This window comes from Gymnogyps californianus, chromosome 1, assembly GCF_018139145.2.
Source record: "Gymnogyps californianus isolate 813 chromosome 1, ASM1813914v2, whole genome shotgun sequence".
Classification (NCBI taxonomy): Eukaryota; Metazoa; Chordata; class Aves; order Accipitriformes; family Cathartidae; genus Gymnogyps; species Gymnogyps californianus.
Window position 1 is genome coordinate 60,611,089 of NC_059471.1, and position 24,929 is coordinate 60,636,017.

The window sequence follows — 24,929 nt, forward strand, 5'->3', positions numbered from 1 at the left end:
CACAGAGACACCGAGGAAGCAGAGTATTACTACCAGATCCAAATTCTTGTAAGAGCAGAATCTACACCCTTCCCATTGGGAAAGTGTCATGCACTCAGAGAGGACAAGTGTCCTCTATTGAATTTCCTTGGCTGCCTCCTGAAATCTCCAGACATCCAGCTCTAATGCAAAAAAAACCAAAGTTAGTTTTTAATTTCTGCCCAAAACTGCATCACAAGTTGCCTCTGTATTTCTACTTTGCCTTTTTTACTTTCAGAACATGGTTAGTTTTGAATATTTTGACATAAATATTTTAAAGATCACACAGTTATTCACTGAAATTATTATTCAAGTTCAAAGTAAAGACAGACTGCTTCCATTATATCTGGGTTGAAAAACCTGTGGTATCTACAAGATTTTGTATGCGTCCTGTTGATTACAACATTCTGTAGACTCTAATGAACATAATGTTACGCCAGGACTCTAGCAGCGTGAAGGAGGTGAGGATGGCCCTGTGGGCAAAGCCCAGAGGTCTCAGTCAGGAGAGGAGTGTGGGTCAGGCTCCACTTCGGAGGGGACTGGGCTGGTCCAAAGCACTGGGACACATTCCTGGAGGAGGATGAGCACTGGCCTCATATTGCAAAGTCACAGCAAAAAGTCCCTGCTGCCGGCAGATTTCCAGGCAGAGCCTAAACACAGGAGATCAGCATCACCCTCACTTTACAGACAGCAAAACAGAAGTGCAAAGAGGATGGATGGTTTGTCCAAAGCAGCAATAAAAATGAGGTTTTCTGCATCCTAGTCCAGGATGTAGACACTTCTACCAGGCTATACAAAAGGACTTAATATGACTGGAAAAGACACACTTAACCACTGGATAGACAGAAACCGCTATTTACAAGCATGTCAGAGGCCAATTACTACCCTGAGTTTTACATTAAATTGAGTGTGTTTATTTGTGTAAGACAGTATTAATCCCACTGTTGAGGCAAATGGAAGGATTTTAATAGAGGAATTTAAAGTGGAGGAAGTGAAGGCAAGGGGAAAAGGCTTGCCACCTTTAATAAAATAAATAGATGTCAGCGCAAATAGACATCACTTATTAGAAGCCTTCTATCCATGTAGCAGAATGACAGGTTGTAAAATCTTTCCCCAGTGCTTTAATATCTAGTGACGAATGCAACTGGAAGGGAAAAAAAAAAAAGAAACTCTTGTCAACAGTTTCCAAACAATTTCAAATAAAATAATCTGCTTTAAAATTATATTTTGGACAATTCATGCTAACTACTCGATATGTGTTGTTCAGAATAAATAATTTCTCAGTGGAATTACCTCCTTTGAAAAGTCACAAAGCATTTTAATGGCAGTGTTTGTACACTGTAAATAGCTCTAAGACTTTTCTTAAACTTCTGAGACATTTAAAGCTGGGTAAACTGGAAATTAGTATGAAGATTACCTTACACAGTGTTGGGACACCAGCAAAAATCTAAAATGTTGAAGTTCTCAAAATCTCCTAAATAACTAAACATTAGTAAATGCTTCAGGTTTCTTCCACAGAAATGTCTGTACTCCAGTCATGTTAAAAGAAGATAAATGTTAGTGATGAGAGCTACAATTAAGATAACCAGAATTTTTTTGATCAATACAAGTGGAAGGGAGACAACCGCAGGTAAATGTTGGGGAATTTTAGACTTCAAAATCTACTTATTCCACCATAAAACACTCCTCCTTCTTTAGAAATCCAACTTCTCTGTGAGAGAAGAATCCAGCTTTCTCCTCAGCTCTGCTGAGAGCTGGAGACTCTGGGAAGCTGAGCTGCCACCACAGTGCAAGGGAAGGTTCCCAAAGGTTCAGGCTCAGAGATCCCCCAGGCAGCCTGCTGCCTGTCCAGGCACTGGAGACTGGGAAGCTTGCAAGAGGCAGAGAGCTTGGTTTGGGGACCCACAGTACTATTGTGGGTCTCAGCTCTTCTCAGGCCTGCCATGCAGCATCTCAGGAACCAGAAGCAACCTACTTCTAGAGTGGGCTCTATGACTAGAGTCATTAAGACTTCTAGAGTATACATCTGATGTAGTCCTCCTAGGCTCCCTTCACAGCTAGTAGAGCCATCTATTTCAGGATGCCATGAATTACACCCTAGAAATAAATATTTTTCATTAACTGCATGACAGCCAAAATATGAACCTATAAGTTGCTCAAGCTTTTGCGTCTACATAGCAAGAATTTGCATTCAGCCAGGTGAATCTCATCCCAACAGTCTAGAGAAGCTCCATGGCCACCAACCCATTGGTTGTAAAACATACTTTGTTTTTCCTGGAACTTCAGTGGAATCAAAATATCCCACAAAAATATTCTGATTCAATGGTAAATGACCACAACAAATAATCAATGATGTAACAGATGATTGCAATGAAACTTCTCTGAGAAATGTTGTGAGTCATCTGAATCCAGTCAATATCAAAACCCTTTGAAATGCCATCCTGAAGGCAGAACTTTTTCAAAGCTGGCCTTAACAGAAAATTATTTCCTACTAGGGAGAACAGGAAAATGTGCTCAGTAACTCCATTTCTTTCCAAAGAACTTAAGATGACTACCTTAAAGTCAGAAGTCTAAGGAAACACATGGTAATAGTTAAACCTTCCCTGAAAGACACACCTGAAGGGGAATAGACCCTCTGCTTTTGTGACACTCACCCGCAACATTCCAGAAGAGAAATTACTTCCCTGCCCTGCTTGATATCTGTCTTATGCAGTCCCTTGAAGAAACAAGTTTATGAGATCCTTCAACAGCAACAAGCAAATTGCATAAAGATCTAGATCGCTGTCATAGTGTACAGGTAACACCAATGTACAGGTGCCACAGGTATTCAACTAGTCCAACTGATGTCCAAAATCAGCATGTGGATGTGGGAAAATGCATAAAGTAAACCTCAAGGGGATGAAGTTTATGCCTTTGTTTAGCAGAAAATGCTTCTAAGACACTGAAGTGATCCTTTTTGTTTTGATTATCTGCCTAGCAATATTCAAAACCAGCTGATGAAATACAGATTCTCCTGTGCTCTGCGGTAATCCTCTTTTCACCTCAACCAAGAATGAGCTTCCAGCTCTGCAACTGTTGTACAACTACCATCACTCCACACCACCAAACACTCTCTGATAATGTCCTGGCATTGGTAAGAAACATCAGTTACCTCTTACCTGACTACGGCAATGTATTTTGAAAAAGCTTTCCAGCTAGAATTAAGCAGAAAATAATGTTCCCGTCGTGAAATACATTTTCAGGATAAAGCCCAGAACAAAGCTTTCTTCAAGAAAAATTAAAAAGAAGGGATAAACAATACCAGAGTTACTCACACAGGTATAACTAGCAGCCTGGCAATCAGCACCCACTGGAGATTCAGGTTAAAGGCTTTTTGCCTGAACCGAAGTGAGCAGGAACTCAGACTTGAAATGTTCACATGGTAGGAGAGTGCTCAAGCCACAGAGCTGCTCGTTACACCCTGGGGTTTAAAAAAAAAAAAATTTTCCAGCCTCTATACACTTTTCCAACAGAAATTTTAACAAAACTATCCTGTTCTGATGGAAGCTTGGCATTTGGCCAAACCTGACAGAACAGTAAAACAGTTTCAGGTAAAATCAAAGTATTGGTCCAACAACCTCTACCAGAAGGTCAGAAAAAATGTAGCTCATCTGCCTAGGAAGAAGGATTACTGCAGACACGTGACAATTTCACTTTACTTGCTCACCATAAAATATTCGGTTAATTCTTTTCTCCTTCTGCTGATGATGATATACAGTCCTAAAGAACTGCTTCACTTTTTTTTTTAAAAAAAGCAATTATAGCTACAAGCACAAAGAACAAAGCAAAATGCAACTGAACATAGCACAACAGAAGGTCATTTGGACAAGTCACAAAACAAATTACCCAGATCTTCTAAAGAATCTCTTATTCATTAGGGCAGAGTTTCACTACTGCTACAACAGCAATAGACAATCTCAAATTTAGCACACACACACGTGTGCACCGTTCCACCCCCTCCAGCAGAGGTGAAGCCTACTTACCGCTGTCATCACTCCTTTGTCATTATGTGAAAACACCAAGTGGCACAAACCCTTACAAAATTGATGTTTATGTAGAGCTGCTAAAAATAAATCCTAGATAAGTGAAGCTATTTAATTTGTTAAAACATACTCTTAACTAATTTTGCTAAACCATGTACCATACTTATCTCTGCTTCCTTATAATGATGACTGGAACTTTCTAACCTACACAGCTCTTGATGTTAAACCTAATACGTTGCTGTGCCTCCGTATCTGAAGTTTGGCATGTTTGCTTATATTTAATAGTGCAACTCCTCTAAGAATGTAAGCTAGAAGACCAATGCAATGTACTGAAATATGTCTGGATGCCAAACATGACTCATTTTAGTAAGCATCCAGTAAAACTTCCACCAACAGAATGATTTTAGTTATATTTTAAATCAAGTCTGATTCTTTACGAGACAAATAATAGCTTGATCATTGTCGGGTTTTTTTTTAAAAGCTTCCATTCAAATGAAACCTTCCAGCACTTATTTCTAATAGGCCACAGCAGTTTAATGAATCCGTAAGTATCTTTCCTTATACTCAAAGTGAACGTGAACATAAAGGCAGAGGTATTTTTGATTCAACTTTAACATATAGAAAGACAAGTATTCGCAGAGATGGTTTTATCCTTTGGAAAGACAAAATTACCTCTGTCTTTAATTGCAGCAGAAAATATTTCTGTTCTTTCAAAACTGTGAACTAAGTAACCTTGTATCCGCAGGATTACTTGGAAAGATACATTTGTTAAAACTGTTTTTTCTCTAAAAGTTCATAAAATTAGTACTAAGGTCATCCTGGTTTCTCGAACAGAAGAATACAAACATTCCCACGAATATTATTTTTTCCTTTCAAATCCACTAAGTACAAAGAATATAACCTTTCCTTTAAAATATATGACTTACAGGAAATACATAATGCAGCGTACAGGTTTCACTGTCCCTCACTACATCTCGCATAGCTTGCGTGGCTCTGTCCATCCTCCCTCAGCTTCCCCTCCCTTGCAATATCTGATCTTCATGCATCTACTAAGGACCATCAGGAATGAAATGCAGTATTCTTTCATTATCAGTCAGGTGTGTTTAGAAAGAAGAAATCAGGGACAAAAAACATCTGGAAATGGAAAGGTGCGATGAAAAAACAAAGGCAACCCATTACAGGTGATTAGGGGATTTTAGGTAGTGTCATATATCTTACCTCATCTAAGATTCCACTAAGCTCACTTTATATGGCTTAGGCAAACTAAACCAAAATTAACAGCATGGACCATGCTGCAATTTTTACCAATTCATTCCTCACTGGTCCATTTCAGCAGTAGTGTAGAAAGGGGTCAGGTGCAGGTATAAAGGACAGGGTCATAAAAGTCCTGAGTGTTAGCAGCTCTGAAGTTTCCATAGTTAAAGATATACCATTAAAAGCTACAAATGTAGGCAAGGCTAGAAGGACATCAGAATCATCAATGGTTAATGCACAGAAATGTGCTTTTGCACAGTGCTAAATAAACTTTTTCCTTTTCAAAAGTCTGTTCATGTATCTGCTACTGCCAGGGCTACTTCTAATGTGTTGTAATGGTTGTTTTCACAGCATGGCTTGCTAGTTCCAGTGGTTAACTCAGAATGAGGAACAAATTCTGCAGCTTCATGTGCTAAAATTAAAATCTCAGTCTTGAAAGGTACATGTAACTTCTGTACATACAGAAATTAGCAAAATGGAATCAAAGTCTCTGATTTTGTTTACTAAAACCTGTACAAAAGTTGGTTATGGTCATCAGCACGTTCCAAACTTGCAGTCCCAGAACCAACTGGCTATATTATATTTTCCCTTTACAGAACTGAAACTAATTCCAACTATCTGTCTGTTTTAGTAACAGAAAGCTGTAAGAAAAATAAACTCAGTGAAATACACTGGGGATACAGGGATAGTCCTGAAGTTCAGAGTTGTTTTGCTGCATTGTTCATCTTTAAATGCCTCTCCACCCGTAGCAAAACCTGACTTTGCTGCCAGCTCCACTCCACTGACCAAAATTACGTAATTGCTGTCAGGTAGTTGGTTGTCACAAACCAATTGTTATTCCCCTTGGTTGTGTTTTAATACATGAAACTGCAGTATCATGGCAGATAAAAGGCATTACAGAAATAATAAAATAAAAGTTAAAGCTTGAATAATTCATGTTACAGTACTTTCTAAGTCTTATATACCTACCACAGTTTTTTAGATGGAACGAAATATGTATAGCTCATTTGTTTGTTTGTTTGTTTTCCCACTCGGGTAATCAGGTGTCTTACCAACATGGCTACACAGTACTGCCCAGTCAGGATGTGTCTGTCAAAACAGGCTTTGACTGGAAATGCTGTTCTGACAAAATAGAAAATACAGCATGCTTTGCAGGGAAAAACTCCGCAAATCTAAATGTCGGGTTTTTTTCCCAGATGACAGTATAGTCATTTGCTGAACAGCTTTGTTTAATAAGTTGTTGGTATTACTACTACTCTGATTTCGAAGCTGAAGCTTTTAAGCAGCCAGAGCAGTTTCCAATGCACTGCTGTGTTCTTCTGTTAGGAGCTGCTTATGAAGCAGACCACAAACCACTCTGCTCTATTTTTGGGTTTTGAGTGGTCTCAAGGTGTGGGCCTAAGGCAACATGCCTTCCAGCGGTCTAAGCTTTGCCACAGCATAGCCAAGGAAAACTATGGTCTCACCTACATCAGAGAGTCATATCCTTCTCCTCAAGAGTCTAGGTGCTTGTGGAAGCAACATCACCACAGTACATACTTGCCACAGCAGTCACATAAATATCTGGAGCAACCTTAACGTCTAATATCATAACTGATCTACGTGTGTTATGTATCTATAGCTGCATACTGTTGCTAAGATAGTCAAAACAACTTCTTCCCTCCCTTCTACTGTTTTTTCTGATTTAATTTGCAGACACATAGTTACTCAAGCGGCATATAAGCACTATGGTATTTGTTTCACTGCTCCCACTGGAGCAAGAGGTGAGATCCAGCACTAGTTGACTTTACTGTAATGACTGGGAGCAGCCCTGAGGAGAAGGACTTGGGGGTGTTGGTTGACAAGAAGCTTAACATGACAGAAGCTCAACCATGTGCATTTGCAGCCCAGAAAGCCAACTGTATCCTGGGCTGCATCAAAAGAAGCGTGACCAGCAGGTCGGGGGAGGTGATTCTCCCCCTCTACTCTGCTCTCGTGAGACCCCACCTGGAGTACTGTGTTCAGCTCTGGGGCCACCAGCATAAAAAGGACATGGACCTGTTGGAGTGAGTCCAGAGGAGAGCCATGAAGATGATCAGAGGGCTGGAGCACCTCTCCTACAAAGGCAGGCTGAGAGAGTTGGGGTTGTTTAGCCTGGAGAAGAGAAGGCTCTGAGGAGACCTTATAGCGGCCTACAAGAAAGCTGGAGAGGGACTTTTTACAAGGGCATGTAGTGATAGGACAAGGGGTAATGGCTTTAAACTGAAAGAGGGTAGATTTAGATTAGATGTAAGGACGAAGTTCTTTACTGTGAGGGTGGTGAGGCACTGGAACAGGTTGCCCAGAGAGGTTGTAGATGCCCCATCCCTGGAAGTGTTCAAGGCCAGGTTGGATGAGGCTTTGAGCAACCTGGTCTAGTGGAAGGTGTCCCTGCCCATGGCAGGGGGGTTGGATGATCTTTAAGGTCCCTTCCAACCCAAACCATTCTATGATTCTATGATGACTGAGCAACAGCCTCATGGCTAGCCTTCCTTCAGCCATACATTCGCAATGCAGAAGGATGGCAGCATAAATCCCTGTGACTCTGAATGGCAGCACTGAGCAACTGCATGTTGGGATGCTTGGAAAACAATCCTGTTTCCTTTCAAAAGCATCTCTGCTGAAGTTTACAGGCAAAGGTGGTAGCAAAGGGCTTTCAGAGCTATAGAAACTCGTATTTCTCCTTCCCCTGTGGGAATGCAAATAGGAAAATTTCTATCTTGCTCCAAATATAGAATCTGAATGACCCCAATAAAGAAAATCTATTCAATCTTCTCATCTTCCCCTGAAATAGGAGCTTAGATACCAGTAAATAAATAGACAAACTAACAATATTCAGAATTAGCTCACTGATCAACTGCTTCACAATTGTTTAAAAAACACTGATGCAGTGCCTCCCTACAAAGAGAAGAATAAACATAACTAGCCACACACTCAAAATGCGGAAAGCCCAATTGCATCCAGTATGCAGAAAGACCAAGGTCCAATTAATCATCAAAATGTTCTCTCAAAGCTCCACAAGGGATACAAGACCAAAAAAAATAACGTTATTTCAATAATTGTCCCCTAAAGATACTTTTCTGTTTCCATGGCAGTAGACAGTAGAGTCCAAAACTGTGTAATTTTCATGTCACTTTAAAAAAAAAAAAAAGCCTTCACAGGGATAAAAATTCAACCTGATAACCAAATGGAGGCATTCAGGACTCACCGAGCTGTCAACATATTAGAGCCACTGTGCGAGACACTGCTGATACTATGGCAGAAGTGAAGAAACATTTTTTCAACTCCTACACAGCTATGACACATCCCTAAAAAAGAACTCGGTATGCCACAATCTATTGGACTCAGGACGAGAGTTGCGCCCTTAGTCCTCTGGTGTCACAACTGAACTGCTCTGGAAAATAAACAGCATACACCCAAATTGTTCCTATGTAATAGCACACATCTATCTGGAAATCAACTGGAACTAACACCATTACACATATAAACTATTACACAATCAAAAACTAGCTGCATCTCATATAAATAGAGTAAATAAATAATAAAAATAAATAGCAAAGAGTTAAAGACTGTTTCTGTGTCAGGTCTTGTCTTGTAGTAGTCTGTGTCATCCTTGATACAAATAACAGCAACAAAAATACCTAAAAACAAGCAAAACTTTTTTGCTTCTTCAGGCTCCAAATGTGGCTGGTTTCCCTACTGTAATTACAAACTGAAGTTAATCACACTACTTATAGAAGTAAGAAGCCTAAATTCAAAGATACTGCTCCAAACAACCCCAATTATGTCCTAGATGGATACTAATATCAGGACAGAAATAATTAAAAAAATAAAAATGACATTCTCTTTACAAGTCCGTTTAATCTAGAAGCACTTGCATCTCTAGTCAGGTTGCTCAGATGCATTCAACTTACCCTTTCCACACCTTAACATGATTGAATTTTCTTAAAGTTTAGCCAAATTTGCAGTGAATGCTTTTGGAATAACAGCATCAGCAATTTACCAGCAATGCATTCCCCACTTAACTACTTATACTCCACCCTTATACTACTTATACCTAAACACTCATTAGCAAAGAGTAGAAAACAGGCTTATCTTCCTTACATCCCTCCCTATATTTAAAACAAATGCCAACTGTGAAAACCAAAAATACGATACTGTGTGAAGTTGGTAACGAGCTGACAAGATTACAGTTAAGAACCCCTAAGCATAAACATTTTTTAAGATAAGATTCAGTATGTTCCTCATACTTGTGCCACTCAGGCTGCTTAAACCATGGGTTTTTTAGCTGCTATTATTGGAGCTCTGCAAGTGGAGAGTTTTAGTAAGTCAGATCCTGAATTTTTGACTGTTTATCCATGACAAACTTTGAATGGGACCTGCCCGCTGACATCCAATGACGTAGAAAGCTACCCCAGTAATTCAACAGAAATATTTGCTTATGCCACCAGTTCATTTCAACCATTACATTTGCAACATAAAACCCTGGTAAACATGATGATTAGGGTGATGATTGATTGGCTGAATTGTACTGAATATGATAAGCGGCCCCGAGATGGCTATTGGCTTGATACAGCCACTCTGTCGTCACAACGAGACACAAATGACTATTCATACCTTAGTTTAACTACAATTAGATTATTCAGGCTTAACCTACACTGGTTTTAGTAGCTTTTAACTGTATGGAAAACCTGATGAATCTTTGTTTCTCTGTCGTTAACAGAGACACACTTTTGAGACAAAAAAAGTCTGAGTGTGCTGATATACCTAACTGTAAGTAGAGAACTAGAGAGTATGGCTAATGGGAATGGCTTAGTTTTTCTTTCTTTCTGTGGTTTGGAGTCAATTATCTTATTTCTACGGTGATATTCACTGTTTCCAGAGAAAGATGGCTGCTTACTAGTAACATTCAGGGTTTTCTAAATGCCATAATTTATATAAATCTGAGCCTTCCACTCATTTTGATTTATTCACATGCATAACTTTTTTGCTCATTTTACATAGAACTTACAACAGAATACTTTTTATACAGAGCATGACATATCAATTTTACAAAGATTTCTAGAATCATGTGCATTACATCAAAAGATCTGTTTTTAGGGTAGTAACATCACAACCTCGCAGTTGTTTAAGCTACTTAGTTGTTTAAGCAGTTGTTTAAGCTACTTAGACAACAGAATTTAATGAACAAATTTATGTCTACAAAAGGGCTAAAAGGCTAAATTTCTTAATTGTACACAAATTGCAAATTTGGGGACATCCGATCTTTAGAGTTGGAATTCAAAAAGTTTTATCTCTTTTTCCTTAAATGTTGCCACAAAAAAATCATTACTGAGGCTCTGTGGAAGCAGGTCTCTCATTTGCTTCAGCAAAAGTCTATGGACACAGGAACTAGAATGACAGTTATTTCTACTTTGTCAGAAAACTAAAATATAACTGGAAGCAATAATGAAGTGAGATTTACCAATCTAATGCCTGGAAGAGTTCAGCCATAAACTAATATCTGTACAAAACCATCTTCAGAAGGGGGGGAAAAAAAAGGTAAGTAAAAAAAACATTCTCAGAATCCAGACTGTTATTTTAAGCAAGCCAAAACTATGCTAGTAAAGGAGTTAAGACTACAGTCTTCATTTTTAAATATTTATAAAAAAGGTATAAATAATCTGTGCATCAGACTCCATTTGGAGTTTGTGATAAACACAAAACTTGATTACCCAAATAGAACTAATCAGATGAAAAAATAACTTGCTTGGTAGTAACAACTGATGATGATGATGTTCACTATTAATAATTATCTAATGAGTTCCTTAGGAGGAACATATACATTTTAAAATCCTTAAAACATACACAAGCTAAGTTCAATAATATTTGCTAGAAACAACAAAGGTTTGCATTTCTTCAGACTACCTGCATCAGCAGGGATCAATCTCTCTCAACTTTTCAACCCCAGGAATAGTTTTCTATTAAAAAATTCTAAAGTATCCTGTGTTGTTTTATAATTAGTCCTACTTCTTGGCACAGTCATGATCCAAGATAATTAATAAGATAATGAAAAGGAACTAATAGCAGGAGGAATCCATTATTAATTTTTTGTGTGTCCCTACACAAGAAAATAAGTAGACAACCATACTTAGGTCTTCATCCTGTAATCATACCTCTACTTGCTTGAGGGCAAGCATGGGTAATCTTCGGGACTGATGCCATAAGTATACCGCCAGGTACAAGCCTGACCATAGCTCTGATAAGACAAGACTTGCAGTGGACACAAGGGGAGCCTTGCTAAAATCCAAAAGGCTGTAGCGAAGCCATCCTGCCATGCAAGTCACTTTCTAGTGTCATAGAAAGAGATTCCATAGTTGATGGAATCTTATTTTTGTTGGCTTAAATAACACAGTTTAAAATGCTGTTGGTATTACACATTTCATGTGTATTTGTTCTGATTACAAAGAAGGAACTGTTCTGATTACACAGCAAGTAAAAGAAGAAATAGAGCAATGAAGTTTAAGAGTTCATTTATTTCATAGTCACTGGTATACAGATTACAGTGGCAAATCTTTCAACTCATCAGAATTTCATAAGAAGAGATACAAACCACTAATTAAGGTAGAGGAATTCAAGTCTCAGTTATACATAAACTACATAGATGAAAATGAGAGGAGCATCTGTTTAAGCCGCAATATTCACAATGCATAAAGCAGTAAGTGTGTGAACAACTGAACGCTCAGTAAACGTTGCAAGATTTTGGAACAGTTATGAAGTATAATCCACGAACTACAGAGTTTAGGTTACAAGGGAAAGTGATTGGAGAAAAACCTTACTTCATCACATTTATGAACATACCAATTTGTTATAAGACTGTTCATAAAAACAAAACAAAGAAGAAATCATCATGGATTAAAACCAAAATAAATAAAAGCATAAATACCTATTTTATTTATACTCTCGCAAACAGACTGTTCTTTATGAATTATCAATAAACTTCACACATGTTGTTCTAATCACAAAAATTAAGTCTGCTTATATATGAAAAACTCCGTTGCAGATTTGGAAAGAAAATATAAGTATCATACTGAAATAGACTTCTTGTTGGTGAAGTACTCACAGTTTCATTACAGAATATACTTTTTAAAGAAGAGGACTAACATAATCTAGGCATTATAGATATGTAATGTTTTCATATAGGTAGGTATATATAAACCATAAATTTAGTACTTATGATCACAGAAGTCTGAAGTAAATAGTTGCCTTTCAAAGACACCCTTCTTTCACACTACAGAAAATACTACAATAAAAGCATAGTAATTTCAGTAAAAAAACCCCATTGCTCTAGTTTTATATGGTAAGGAAGGAAGTGAGTCTCTATAACACTCAGGGAGTGCAAAGTCTCATCAAAACCAAACTAGAAATACCTATAATGCATTACTGCATTACGGGAGACCCTGGTACCAGCTCCCACCTCTCCACAAGAACCTCCACTGTAAAGAAACCTGCTGACCTTTTCATAAGCCTGACATATCTGTCGTTTGCTGAGTGACTTTGAAATTCAGTAACAAAATGCCTTGAGGCTTGAAAAGTCCCTTTTCATTAGGACATGAAATTCCACTCAGGTTTACCTGTACAATGAACCATTTAAAAATGGAGACTAATTTAAAAAATCATTACTTCCTTTCTCTCATTTACATTTTTTCAAAAAACACTGGAAATAGTCTAACAACAAAAACTAGATGCTTTCTGGAGCCAGGCTTCACAGTACCAAAGCAGGAGCAGCAGCAGCTACACTTAGTGTATTGGATACATCTTCGAGTTTGCAAAATAAAGCAGAAAGGGCAGGCTTTGCAATGGAAATGATAGTTAATTAAGAAGGACTACTTCTTTTTACCTTTTCTTTTAAATTAACTTCTACAGAGAGAAAAAGACTGTGTGCTTGTGTTTCATAATACTGAACTATTCTGACATGAAATAAAATGCTTGATTTAATATTTTAAATAAATGCTGAGTTCCATCATTTATTTATGCTGATTACTGCCAATCAGCAGTCCAATCTTGGTTCAATTTACAGCAGTTTTACAGCACAGTAACTCCAATGCCTTTCAAAAGTTCTACACCTGGGCAAGGGATTAGAATCAAGACCACAGATTTAATTAAATTGTTTCATTTAGTTACATCCTAGAGATTATATGCTAGAGAAAGGATATACTTCACATTCCTTTCTCAGTCAACTTCCTCTAGCTTCATTTATGAAAAGCTTACTGAACAACCAGTATCATGTTTATTAGCTTGCACCATTTTATGAAATGGCAACCAAAACAATCTGGGATCCTGAAAACCTTGAGGGAACAAGGTTTCTGTATTTTTTTTCAACATAGTCCATCTATTTAAATTTTATATCAACCTTTTACTATTTACTTCTTTCAATGTTATATTAGCTTTCCTTTGAAATAACAAAATTCTCCATCTTATTTGGTTATGTATTTATTTATTTACAGAAATGTAAATTTAAGTAATGTCACCCACTTCAGGATATGCTGAAATCATCTATAGTTTGTAACATAGAATCAGAACCTGAGAGTCTTGGACTCAACTCCTGCCCGTCTCTAGCTTGATCCAATTACATATTCCTAAATCCTGGCACCAAAAGCAGCTAGTTTCTTTCTTGGCACCAGGAAAGGATATGTTCCCATTTTCAGTCCCATAGGAAAATACATTGGAAGATCTAAACTTGATCTCATCAAGTTATCTGATTTATATAACTGAAATTAAAAACTAAACCCCTAATGTACAGAAATGTTATGGTCTACAATGCAATGAAAGCAGGTTGCTGATTTTAGATCATAATAAAGAAATTCAGAGCTTTACTAATTTTCTCATCCTTTTCTACCATGGAATGTAGTATCATATATTCTTTCTTTTTTCACACCACTCAGTGTATGGCAGAGCATAAGATCTGAATTAGCACTAATAACTCTTGAGAACAAAAATGTACTGGTTTCAAAGGGTTTCAGAAAAAGCTGATGGCACAGTAAAAGTACATGCCATTGGGGTATATCTTCCTGTCTATCACTAACTCTAATACTTGCCCAAGGTAGAAAGGAGCTTACATATGACCAAGCAAGATAGGCTTCTGTTTACTCATTACGAAAAATGGGTATCCACAGTTGTGTGCCTTCAAATTTCTGAATTATGCTTAGAGTCTAAATCGAAAGACTTTAACAGCAGTTTTCCATAATAAACTTTTTGAGTGTTAGCTCTATATTAAAATTAATTACTGCTGTTTATAAGGTACTGACTTGAAAATTCATTACTCAAAATGAGTTTTAGGCACTCATTTTAGTTTAATTCAAATTAACAGACTGAAATACCCTGAAAAAATGACAACCACTGATAGATTATTTATTGTTAAAAGACAGAATTGTGTCTTTAAATACAGTATAGAAACCCGACCTTGCCTATAACATTTCTATTGCTACATCACCATGAATCAGAAACCACCTATACTGTAATCTCCCTTAATATCTCTACTAACTAGATAATTTAGTTCTACAACACGTTTAATAGATACAATAACTGATATACCTTACAAAAAAAGATAACCATATGTGGACGGAAACTGCCTGAACTTTGGAGATCCAGCAAGATCACTCAACATTGAGGAGTTCATTTGTTAATGAAGAGTTAAATCATCAATTACCAAGTGAAGATAGTGAAAAGCAATGTTTGTATATCAGAAAAGTGAAATTTGGGATCCTCCAATTTCACATATCCTCCAGATATGCAAACTTCCTGATGTAAATAAATGTAAACCAATGCTTATCAGGAAGAAAGAATTGATCAAAAAAACCCAGACAACACAGTAATTTATAGATAAAACAAGCAAGGAATTCAAGCCAAAACAGCTGTGAAGCCTTTGAGAAATTTCAAAGAAATCTTAACTTGCAACTAGTACCAAACTTAGAATATTTAGAAAACTTAAGTTAAAATACTTACTGCTCTCTGAAGTTATCTGATTTCTACTTTTAGCACAATATTTTAAGATATACAATGGGTGTAGTTAAGTTTTTCTACTTGCTTTACATTAAAATAGGAGATATTCTGAAATACCTTTGGTACAGCACTTCATGTATGTTAAATGCCCACTATTCTATCACCCATGTTTGAGATATTTCTAAAAATCAATAGTCCCTAAAACTATGTTGCCATTTTAAAGTTATTTTTCCCCATTTCCTCTCAAAAACATCTCTTTCATCACTTTTAAAGCCACCAAGACCAGTTCAGACAAAAAGAATTACATTCCAGCCATTACTATATTTCTTTTTAAAGTTTCCCTTAGCAAGCACAGGGTCTATGTGAAATACTGAACGTATGGGAAAGAAAACTTGACACTAAGTCTAGCAAACCACGTGTTCAAAAATAATTTTTAAATATGCTTAGAATATTTTACATGAGATACAGTATATTTACACATTTTCAATTTGTGATGATCATGCAGTCCTTTGAACATATTACCAGCAATGAAGGAAAAAAACTGAAAAATTGAACATTTCTTATAAATACCATTTAGACTGGGTTTATAGTTCCAAAAGGGTTGTGGGTTAATCAATTTCATTTGAAGAAAAGTAGTGAGGAATAAGCAACATCAGTTCAACACCCAGAAAAATAGACAGTCTTAGACCTAGACAATGCAGTAGCTGTGGGCTTTAGTGAACTGCCAAGAAGAATTAATTCTGAGGACAGCCACATAGGAAAGCAGAGCTACAGGTTTTGGTCCACTGAAATTTTGAGCAAGCCAGATCATCTGAGGCTGGAGCTAACTGATTGGGATTTGATGCGGTTTCTTAAGCTTTGGGAAACGAGGCACGTACACCCGCACGCACAGATCTCCATTTCAGTTCCACTTACATCATTCCACAAGTAGGAGAACTAAAAACTACTTAAGGCTCTATGTATACGGGGAATTATCTTACATCTGAGATTTTGGGCCACTCCCACGTCTGCTGCAAAACATTAGCTGATATACTGAGGAATTTTCCAAAAATGCTTTCTTTGGAGAATTAAATTACCTTTGTAGATGCAATAAAATCTAATCAGTGCATTTTCTGAACATGTTCCCTAGGTCTCTTTTTCTCATAAATATTAATGCACAAAATCAGAGGCCAAGTCGTTCCAAAATTCATACACTCTATGTATAAACTTAGAAGTTTTAATGTGGTATTAGCACACAGAAACAGTAAACATCACACTTGGTTTTAATACATTTAAATGTTGAGTATTTTCCAGTAGAATACTCTCAAGGGACCTAATTAACCAAATGACGATTTTTCAGATTAGCAAAGAAGCTAGATACGTAGATGAAAATACAGGCTAAGAAGTTTGAATTTGCACTAGTGACAAGCATACGTTTTTAATCTCTGTGTACTGTAGTTGCATGAGGTGAAGAACTGACATTTATTTTCTTCTTTTTATTGGGTAGCCCCAGGTTATATAAGGCTATTTCACATGAAGACTCAAAATCTTGTCTGTCAATTCTCTCATCTGTGATTATGTTAACATAAATTAAACCATTATAACTGAACAACCTCTAATCCAGGAGAGGATGATTCATAATTGATTGATGTCTGGCATCAGTGTCAGGCAAGATCTTGGCTTCATGGCTATCTGGAAATTAATGACAGTGATTTCTTCATCAGCTGACAGGTAGAATAAAATAAAGATGAAATAAATTTGAAATATCATAATACTAAACAATATGAATCAAAGCTGTCCAGTAAAGGAAAATGGTTTCATCCACTCAGTAGATTATCAGACAAGTCTCCCACAGAAATCACTTTGCCAGTTTAATTCATTAATCAAAGTTTTAGGAAAGCTGTTTAAAACTACCATTGTGCCTATCATTAGAGCCAATATATAAGCAAATACAAATACTACCCTTTACCCTGAGTGAGCTCCTGGATGTACCTTTAATGCCGCCCTTCCTAAATGTTAGTCTCCCAAAATACACTTCTGTTGATATTTTAGTATGCCCCTAAAGGAAGGACCATGAACAGAAAATTATTCACAATGACAGAAAAATTTTATATTCAGCTGGGGATACATATGATTTTAGCATGTTATGTATTCATAATAACTTTGTTTGTTCACAAATAAATCCCACTGAACAGTACTAACAGGCATTTTTTAAGAAGAGTTTAAAAATAAAGAATATTTTCAAAAGTTTGCTAACACGTTGGTAAGTGTGCATACATTGTGTATATCTATCTAATTCACATACACATGTATGTACAAGAGTAAATGTATATTTTTAATTTAAAAAGCAGCATCACTAGTTTTTGCTGCGTGACTTTCAAAGATGGGAAGACACATTTTTCATATGTAAGTACAAAGGAAAACACTTCTTTATTCTGTGAGAAATACAGTCTAGCTTTTACTGCTCTACATAACAAATATTTTACATATACTTCTACTCTTCCATTGAATTGTATGAGAATGATATGGATAGTTTGTCACATGTTGATTAGCTCATTTTTCACAATGCTCTCATGACACTCTGTGTATCATTTATACAAGGTTTATTTGTCAAAATCCCATAGCACCTTTCTGACAACAGATGTTTTGAAATGCATCCTATTTTGCTTGGCAAAGACTTATTTTAATGGGTTTGACAGTATGATTTCAGTGAAGAATTCAGTGGTCATTTAACTCAGTTTAGGAAAACTGAAAAGAGACTCTCATAAATGTTCATTTTGTAACTCATATAAGGTACTTTTAAAGCGATCAGCCTTATAAAATGTGTTTTTTCCAAATGATTATTCATTTTAAATTATTCTGTATAAGATGTTTAAGTAATGACTTCTGCTTGATTGTTTCTTCGGTTTCCCTCCTAAATAGCATGCAACTTTGAATCCACAGGTACTCCATGTATCACTTTACGCATCATGAACATACACAGTAAAAGGTACGGTAGTATTTTTTTCAGCAGGAATTCTTATGGATGAGCAGTAATTCTGATACCTTGATGTAAATCAATGGATAAATATTGCCATGTCTCCATTTGAAGGATTCTTACAGAAAATAAACTCGGGGGTCTGACGCTGCAGACTTTACTAGTGAATAGCCCTTGTTCTGATTACTCTTACTGAAATAATCTGTAGCAGTGGTATGGGTTAACAGCTGAGTTATATTCTAATCCAGTTCTCTTATTCAAGAATGTCACAAAGTGCCTTATGAAAAATGAATGAATGAAAAAGGATGAGTTCACAAGTCCCTTTAAAGCCTCTTCCTACCTAAGAAAATGCTTGGCATCTCGGTGCTGTGAGACAGTCATCTCCTGCTCAAACCATAGTATAGTCAAACACAGTTTTCCCCAAATAAGACTGCACAGGTGGTCGAGAACAATTGCTCAATTAGCAAATCCCCCTAAACTTGTTTTCACGAACGAGTATCACACATATAAATCCACCATCATAAACCAAGTACTCTAGTCTTCTTTTTAAGTACACATGCAGACTGCCTAAAAATAAGCCACCATAGATTTTTCCACTGACATGTTCTCGCTCCTCTTCCCTATATCACTGTGCTATCTAAAAATGGCAAGGTTTAGCTTGCATTAGGAGTTACAAGAAATAATCCTTATAGTAATAAAGCCATGTAAAAATAAAATTGTATGGATTTTGTCAATTTATGCTATTTCAAGCATGAAGCATGGGAAAAAAAGCAGGAAGGATCAATCAGGACAGATCACTGATTATGCTTCTTAAAATTGTCTTCCGACCCAACCTAAAGAGGAGCTATAGTATACATACCAAAGTACAACACATGGTGGCATTCTCTAATGTAACAGAGGGTGGCTTGTACTTTACCATTGACTGGTAGGTATTAGCCACGTTTCAAGTGATACTTAACGTTTTCACTCTTCACGATACGATCCTTTTGTTCTAAAACTACTTGTTTCCTCAGGACGAGTACAAAATAAGTCATCACCGTTTCTGAACGCTGTTGAATATTGAGTTGAATACCACAAAATTAAAAAAATAGAGAAGTCATTGCAATATCATTTAACTCCTTTTATTTCTAGGGTTCTAATACAAAGTACTGGATAAAATGCAATCACCGTGGTACTAGTTTTAGTCGTCTCGGCTGACTACCGGCCATCTACCCTGAAGAAGAACTGCCTGCAAAACTTGTTGGTCTATACGAAGAGGCCCTGACCCGGGATGGGCAGCGGGCAGGCAGTCCCGCACCGGGGCACCCACAGGGATGCAGAGCAGCTCTCCCACAGCTGCCGGCGATGCCGTATCTCTCGCTTCGGTGACTGGGGAGCGGGACCCCTGCACTACAGCCAGGCTACGCCTACCAAAGCCAAGCGGGCAGCTCAAGGAAGGGACCGGCGAGCGACGGTTCCCAGGCACAGGACACTGAAAAAGCTTTCCGCGCTGTGTGCTCTTTGACCTTTAAAGAAAAACACGGGCGAGACGGGGACACGCGGGGCGACCGTCAGGGCTCACGCCACGCCACGCCACGCCGGCTGCCTCGCCCGAGGGGCTTCCTGCACCGGAGCCCACCTGCCGTGAGCAACACCTGAGCCTCAGGGCGGCCTGGGCCCGCCGGCCGCGGCGCCTCGGGCGGGGCGGCGGCGCAGGCAGGCAGGCAGGCAGGCAGCTGCCCGCCCAGCGCAGGCAGCCGGGCGGCAAGGCGGGGGTCCCGACCGAGGGTCCGCGGTGCCGCCGCGCCCCTCAGCCGGCGGAGCCCTTCTCCCGCTGACAGGGCGCCGGGAGCCGCCCGCTGACAGGAGCGGGGGCGGCGGTTGGCGCCTCGCGCCGCGGCGGCGCCCGGCCCGGGAAGTTTCTCGCCACAGGTTGCCCCCTCCCGCCCGCCCCCCCGGGAGCCCCCGGGCGGGCCCGGCCACAGGGACGCACCTTGGCGCCGCAACCGCCGCTTCTTGAGCCCGAAGATGCGGACCTTGGAGAAAATGTCCACCAGGTTGCCGTTGCAGAGCCCGCGGTTCTTGCTGGGGCTGTTCCGCCTCCTGCTGGCCGAGGGCCGGTCCCAGTGCTGCTCCCTCGCCTGCCGCTTCTGGCGGATCAAGCCGCTGGCGATGGCCGCTGCCATGGCTGCTCGCCGGCTCGCCCACGCCGGCCGGCGCCGCGACGGGCAGTGGGGAGGGCGGCGGCGGCGGCGGCGGGGCGTTCAGCCCCGGCGGGGACCCATCCCCGGGGGCGCGGGCGAGCGGGAGCCTCCTCCGGCCCGAGGCGCGGCTGCAGCGGGGCACCCCCGCCCTGCGGCCCGCGGGAGCTGCCGCCGCCGCGGGTCACCGCATGGGTGCCCCGCCGCCTCTCCCGCCGTGCCCCGGCGCAGGGGCACTTGCTCGGGCGGCCGGTGTCTGCGAGCGGGCTGGCGGCGCGGAGCGGAGCGGAGCGAAGCGAGCGGGACTCGGGGCAGAGCCGCGCCCGGTCGGGTCGGGTCGGGTCCGGCCGGCAGCGTCGCCTCCTCCCGGGGCTGCCTCTCAGCCCCGCGCCGCCGCCGCCGCCCGCTCGCCCGCCGCTGCCATCGCCGCGGCCGGGGCGGCTACCGCCGCCTCTTCCAGGCTCCCGCTTGATGATTGCCAAGTGCTTCAGAAATCAGCATCTGGAGAGAGCAATCTTCTTCTCCGGGGAGAGCTGTAATCACGGCTTTTCAGTCCCACCCCGCTCCAGCCTCCCCTACACGCACACACACACACACACGCGCGCACACACACACACACGCGCGCGCACACACACACACACGCACACACACACACACACACGCACGCACCGCTGGAGCTTTTTTTTTGTCCTCCCCAAGGCGAGGGGCGGCGAGGGTGCAGGGGGTGGAGGAGGGATGGGGGAAAGGCAGGAGAATAAAGCAAAGGGGGCGAGGGGCGGAGGGAAGGGGTGTTGCTGATGCGGTTTGCTGGTGGGAACCAGCGGGTTCCCGGCGGATCCGCCGCCAGCTGCCTCTGCTCCCCCTTAGCTTTCCGGATGGCTTCGTGCGGGGCTCCCTCCCCGCCGAAGAGGAGGGCGCTGGGCGCTGCCGGAGGGGCGTACGGCCCTGCCCGTCCTCCGCCACACACCCCGCCACACCGAGGCACCCTCGCAGGCACCCTCTTGCCCGCTCCCTCGCACCGGCTCCCTGCCGCCCTGCCCGCGGGCGGCTCCCCCCCCCCCGCGCCGTACCCAGCGGTGACACCGGTACCTGTCCCCGTCCCCAGGGCGGGGAAGCTGTGGGGGCAGAGGAAGGCGGGTGAGGGGGAACCGCCGTCTGCCCAGGGGCACCCCGCCCCGCGGCAGCCCCTCTGCCGGCCAGCCCGCCCGCAGCGGGGCAGGGCGCCCCACACCCCGGGAACGGACGGGGCGGGGGTGTCGTCCGACGGGAGCGGGGTTTCTGCTCCATGCGAAGGTTTTAGAGCCGTGAGGAAGAAACACACTTACGAGGCTGAGGGGACCTTCCACCCAAACCAACACGCGCTCTTCGGGAGAAAAGATTATAGCACCAGCAGACTTTTAACTCGGAACATGGACTGATTTCTGAGGTTTCAGGAATAGCTGAGGAATTCTATAGGGCACCCACAAACAGCCGCAGTAGGTAGATCTATTGATCACCAGAACCATGTAAAATTATTTCTTATTTTTTTTCATGGTCTACATCTTGGAGCACTTGAGCGAGCAAGCACCAGCCAAGCTCGCTAGACACAGAATGCCTAAGGAGTCTCTGCCCCGAGGAGTTCACAATACACTGCAGACAATAAATACCATGTAAAATACATCTCATTTCTTTCCTTTCATCTTTTTCTGTTGGGTCTGCTCCCTTTTCAAAAAAGGGCTCAATGTTTTTCAGATTTACTTTCTGCCAGCCTAATGGTTAAACTTTCTGAAGTTGTAACTAACCAGAGGAAAGTAGAAAAAGGAAGCCAGCAGCTACACAGAAAAAAATGCAGAGTTGTCCTATAAGGAAGGGCAGATGCTTGCACAAGGAAATATCATGTAATAAATATCCAATTTTTATACTGTTTTCAGAATACTCTAATTTCTTATTAGATGGTTCTTAAAAAAAACCAAGCTTTGAGGTGTAAATATCCATCCAGAATAATTCACTGCTTTGCAATACAGAACCTCATAGGTAAGAGTAGGTTCTTGTTTCAGCAGAGGCTTCAACATTTCTGATATTGACCATTATTTCTCTAAATCCTTTAATGTACAAAGGGCTATTTTTATACAGAGGGCAAAAGTGTATGGTGGGAACTCGCTTATACAGGGATTTTGTATTAATACTAGACCAACTAGGAGCAGAACACGCACAATCGGATGTGGATAATACATTTTAATTCTATTTAAATGTGTCTTTAAAGAGATTCAGCTAAAACGCATTGGATTTTCTATCTGGCAATTTTTACAGAGCAGCAATTTCCTTACAACGGTTACAATTACCTTAACTAATGCAATTAGGGTGGTGGTGGTGGGGGTATTATTTAAATTTCACTGTAGTAGTTTTGCATACTGCTTCCCTTTTCCTTACTTCCCAGCAGCGGACAAGACACGGTGTTGCCTTCCTTAAGTCTCCTCAAGACAGAAGCGCTCTTCCAAATGCCGCCCCAGTGGGGCCCCGGCCCCGGCCCCGGCCCCGGCCCCGGCCCCGTCTCTGCCTTCAGCACCATGGACAGCCGAGCAGAGACGGGATACCGGGTACCGGCCCCTGGGGCATCCCCCGCCACCGGCGGAGGAGGTGGCAGGACACAGCCCAAAGTCTCCTGCTCGACCTGGCTCCAAACAAAGGAATGAATGAGAGGGAGTAGAGTGAAATAAAGGCCAGCCTTCCACTGTCTTTAATTTTCGCAGGAATTTAGGAGTGGGATACATACAGCCCTAACTTTCGTGTGAGAAACTCTCTCCAAAAAAGATGTAGCTTCCACTTTTCCTTTTGCTGGAAGGAACTCTTTACATTATCCAGTGATCCTATTCACTACATACTATCTACTACTATCGTTCTTTTTCTGTAGTTTCCTTCAAATACTGGGCCTTTGCCAAAAACACGCTGATATTTCTCAACGATGTGATGCTCGGGGTGATGGCAAAGAAAGGAGAGGATGAAGGTGAAAACGGGCAGTATGCCTATAGACAAGAGAAAACGTGTTTCTTACTCCAGAGATCAAAAACAATAGCTTTCTACTTGCATCTCAGAAACGCAGAGCGGTTGTTTACAGCTTGAGGTTTTGCAAAGAAAACTCAAGAGAGCCATCTGCTGTCTTAACCTGTGATAAAATGTGTGCAATTCTAGTCAAAGTGAAGCTTTTGCCAACAGATGGATTGTGGAAGTATGAACATATCGGCTACCTTAAAGACTAGTAACTGCATAAGATTATGCATTTAGGACAAATGGAAATATCTTTTGCTACATTAAAATAGAATTTTATTTCTGATTAGCAAAACTCTGGACATGAAAACAAATGATTAAAAATTTATCATGGATTTCAGGAGTTTTCTAAAACAAAAACATTTTAGAATCTTTAAAATTACTTGCTTGAATGAATTTGAGAGGAAAACATTCAACAGATATAAAGTGTGCATAAAATACCTGCTTTAGTATATACTAGGGTATGAAACATTCTTATTCCTTAAACTTATTTTTTGCTGTATTACTGGGGACAAACCGTATTCCATTTCATCGAATTTAAAATGTAAATTACAATGTGCTATTTTCAGGCATCAAAGTTCAATATTAAAATATACACCATTAATATTTGTGTATAAACATGTACTAGTGATACATAAAATGTTTTTATAAGGGCTTCCATTAGGAAAAATGAGATTCTATGCTTTATATTGTATCCTAACCTAGATCCATAGGCTACAAAATTTACAGAATCAAAAATGTCATCCTTATGGTTTAAGGGCTGTGTTCTTTTTTGTTTTGGTTTTTGTTTTTGTTTGGGGTTTTTTTTTTCCACTTGTATGTTTTGCATTAGGTTGGATAGAGTTACAAGCTACAGAGTCATTTTTGGTCAATGCAGACATGAAAACTCTACAGAGTTCTTCCTTTCATAAACCATTTCAATATAAATAAAAATGTCTTTCTACAGGTATGTTCCCATACACACACACTCCACCCACATTTTCTCCTGCCAGATATCCTGAAACCATTCTTCATATCAAAATCAAACCAAAACAAATCAAACCCTAAGAAAAATACCCCAACGTCCTTACAAGCATATATTTTCCAGAAGTGTAAAATGCCAGATTATTACATTGCTACTAAACATTTTTTTAGTTTCATGAGCTCTAGTAAAGTTTTTATTGCACTTGCTTGCCAACAGTAGGCATACACAGCTCGCCTGTCCAGTTAAATACTCTAGAATATAACGCTGTAAAGTCAACCTATCTTATATTCTAGAAATCATTAGTGAAGTATTGTAAATGTAGATGTTCTTCCAGACTCTAAAGAGTTGAAGATCATTTTGTGTCCCTGAAAAGGCTTTTTTTTTTTTTTTTTTGAAGATGGTGTGTGCTATAGTTGCAAACAAGGTTAATACCTTACTCCTTAAACTTCCGTTCAAACTGGAAAGGCTACTCTAGGGGTAAAAGTATCAATTTAGGCATAACAATTGCAAGG

General features: G+C 40.4%; 1 protein-coding gene across 3 annotated transcripts in view; it reads right to left on the reverse strand.

Annotated features, from left to right (window-relative positions):
* FGF14 (fibroblast growth factor 14) overlaps nt 1–24,929 on the reverse strand; it is a 424,503-nt gene that overhangs the window by 120,731 nt on the left and 278,843 nt on the right. The window contains exon 1 of one of the 3 annotated variants that reach the window (XM_050903171.1): nt 20,222–20,414. The exons of the other annotated variants lie outside the window; for them this stretch is intronic. Coding sequence (XP_050759128.1) covers nt 20,222–20,414 — 193 coding nt within the window. Of the gene's footprint in view, nt 1–20,221; nt 20,415–24,929 lie in introns of those variants that run through there. 3 annotated transcript variants of the gene reach the window in all.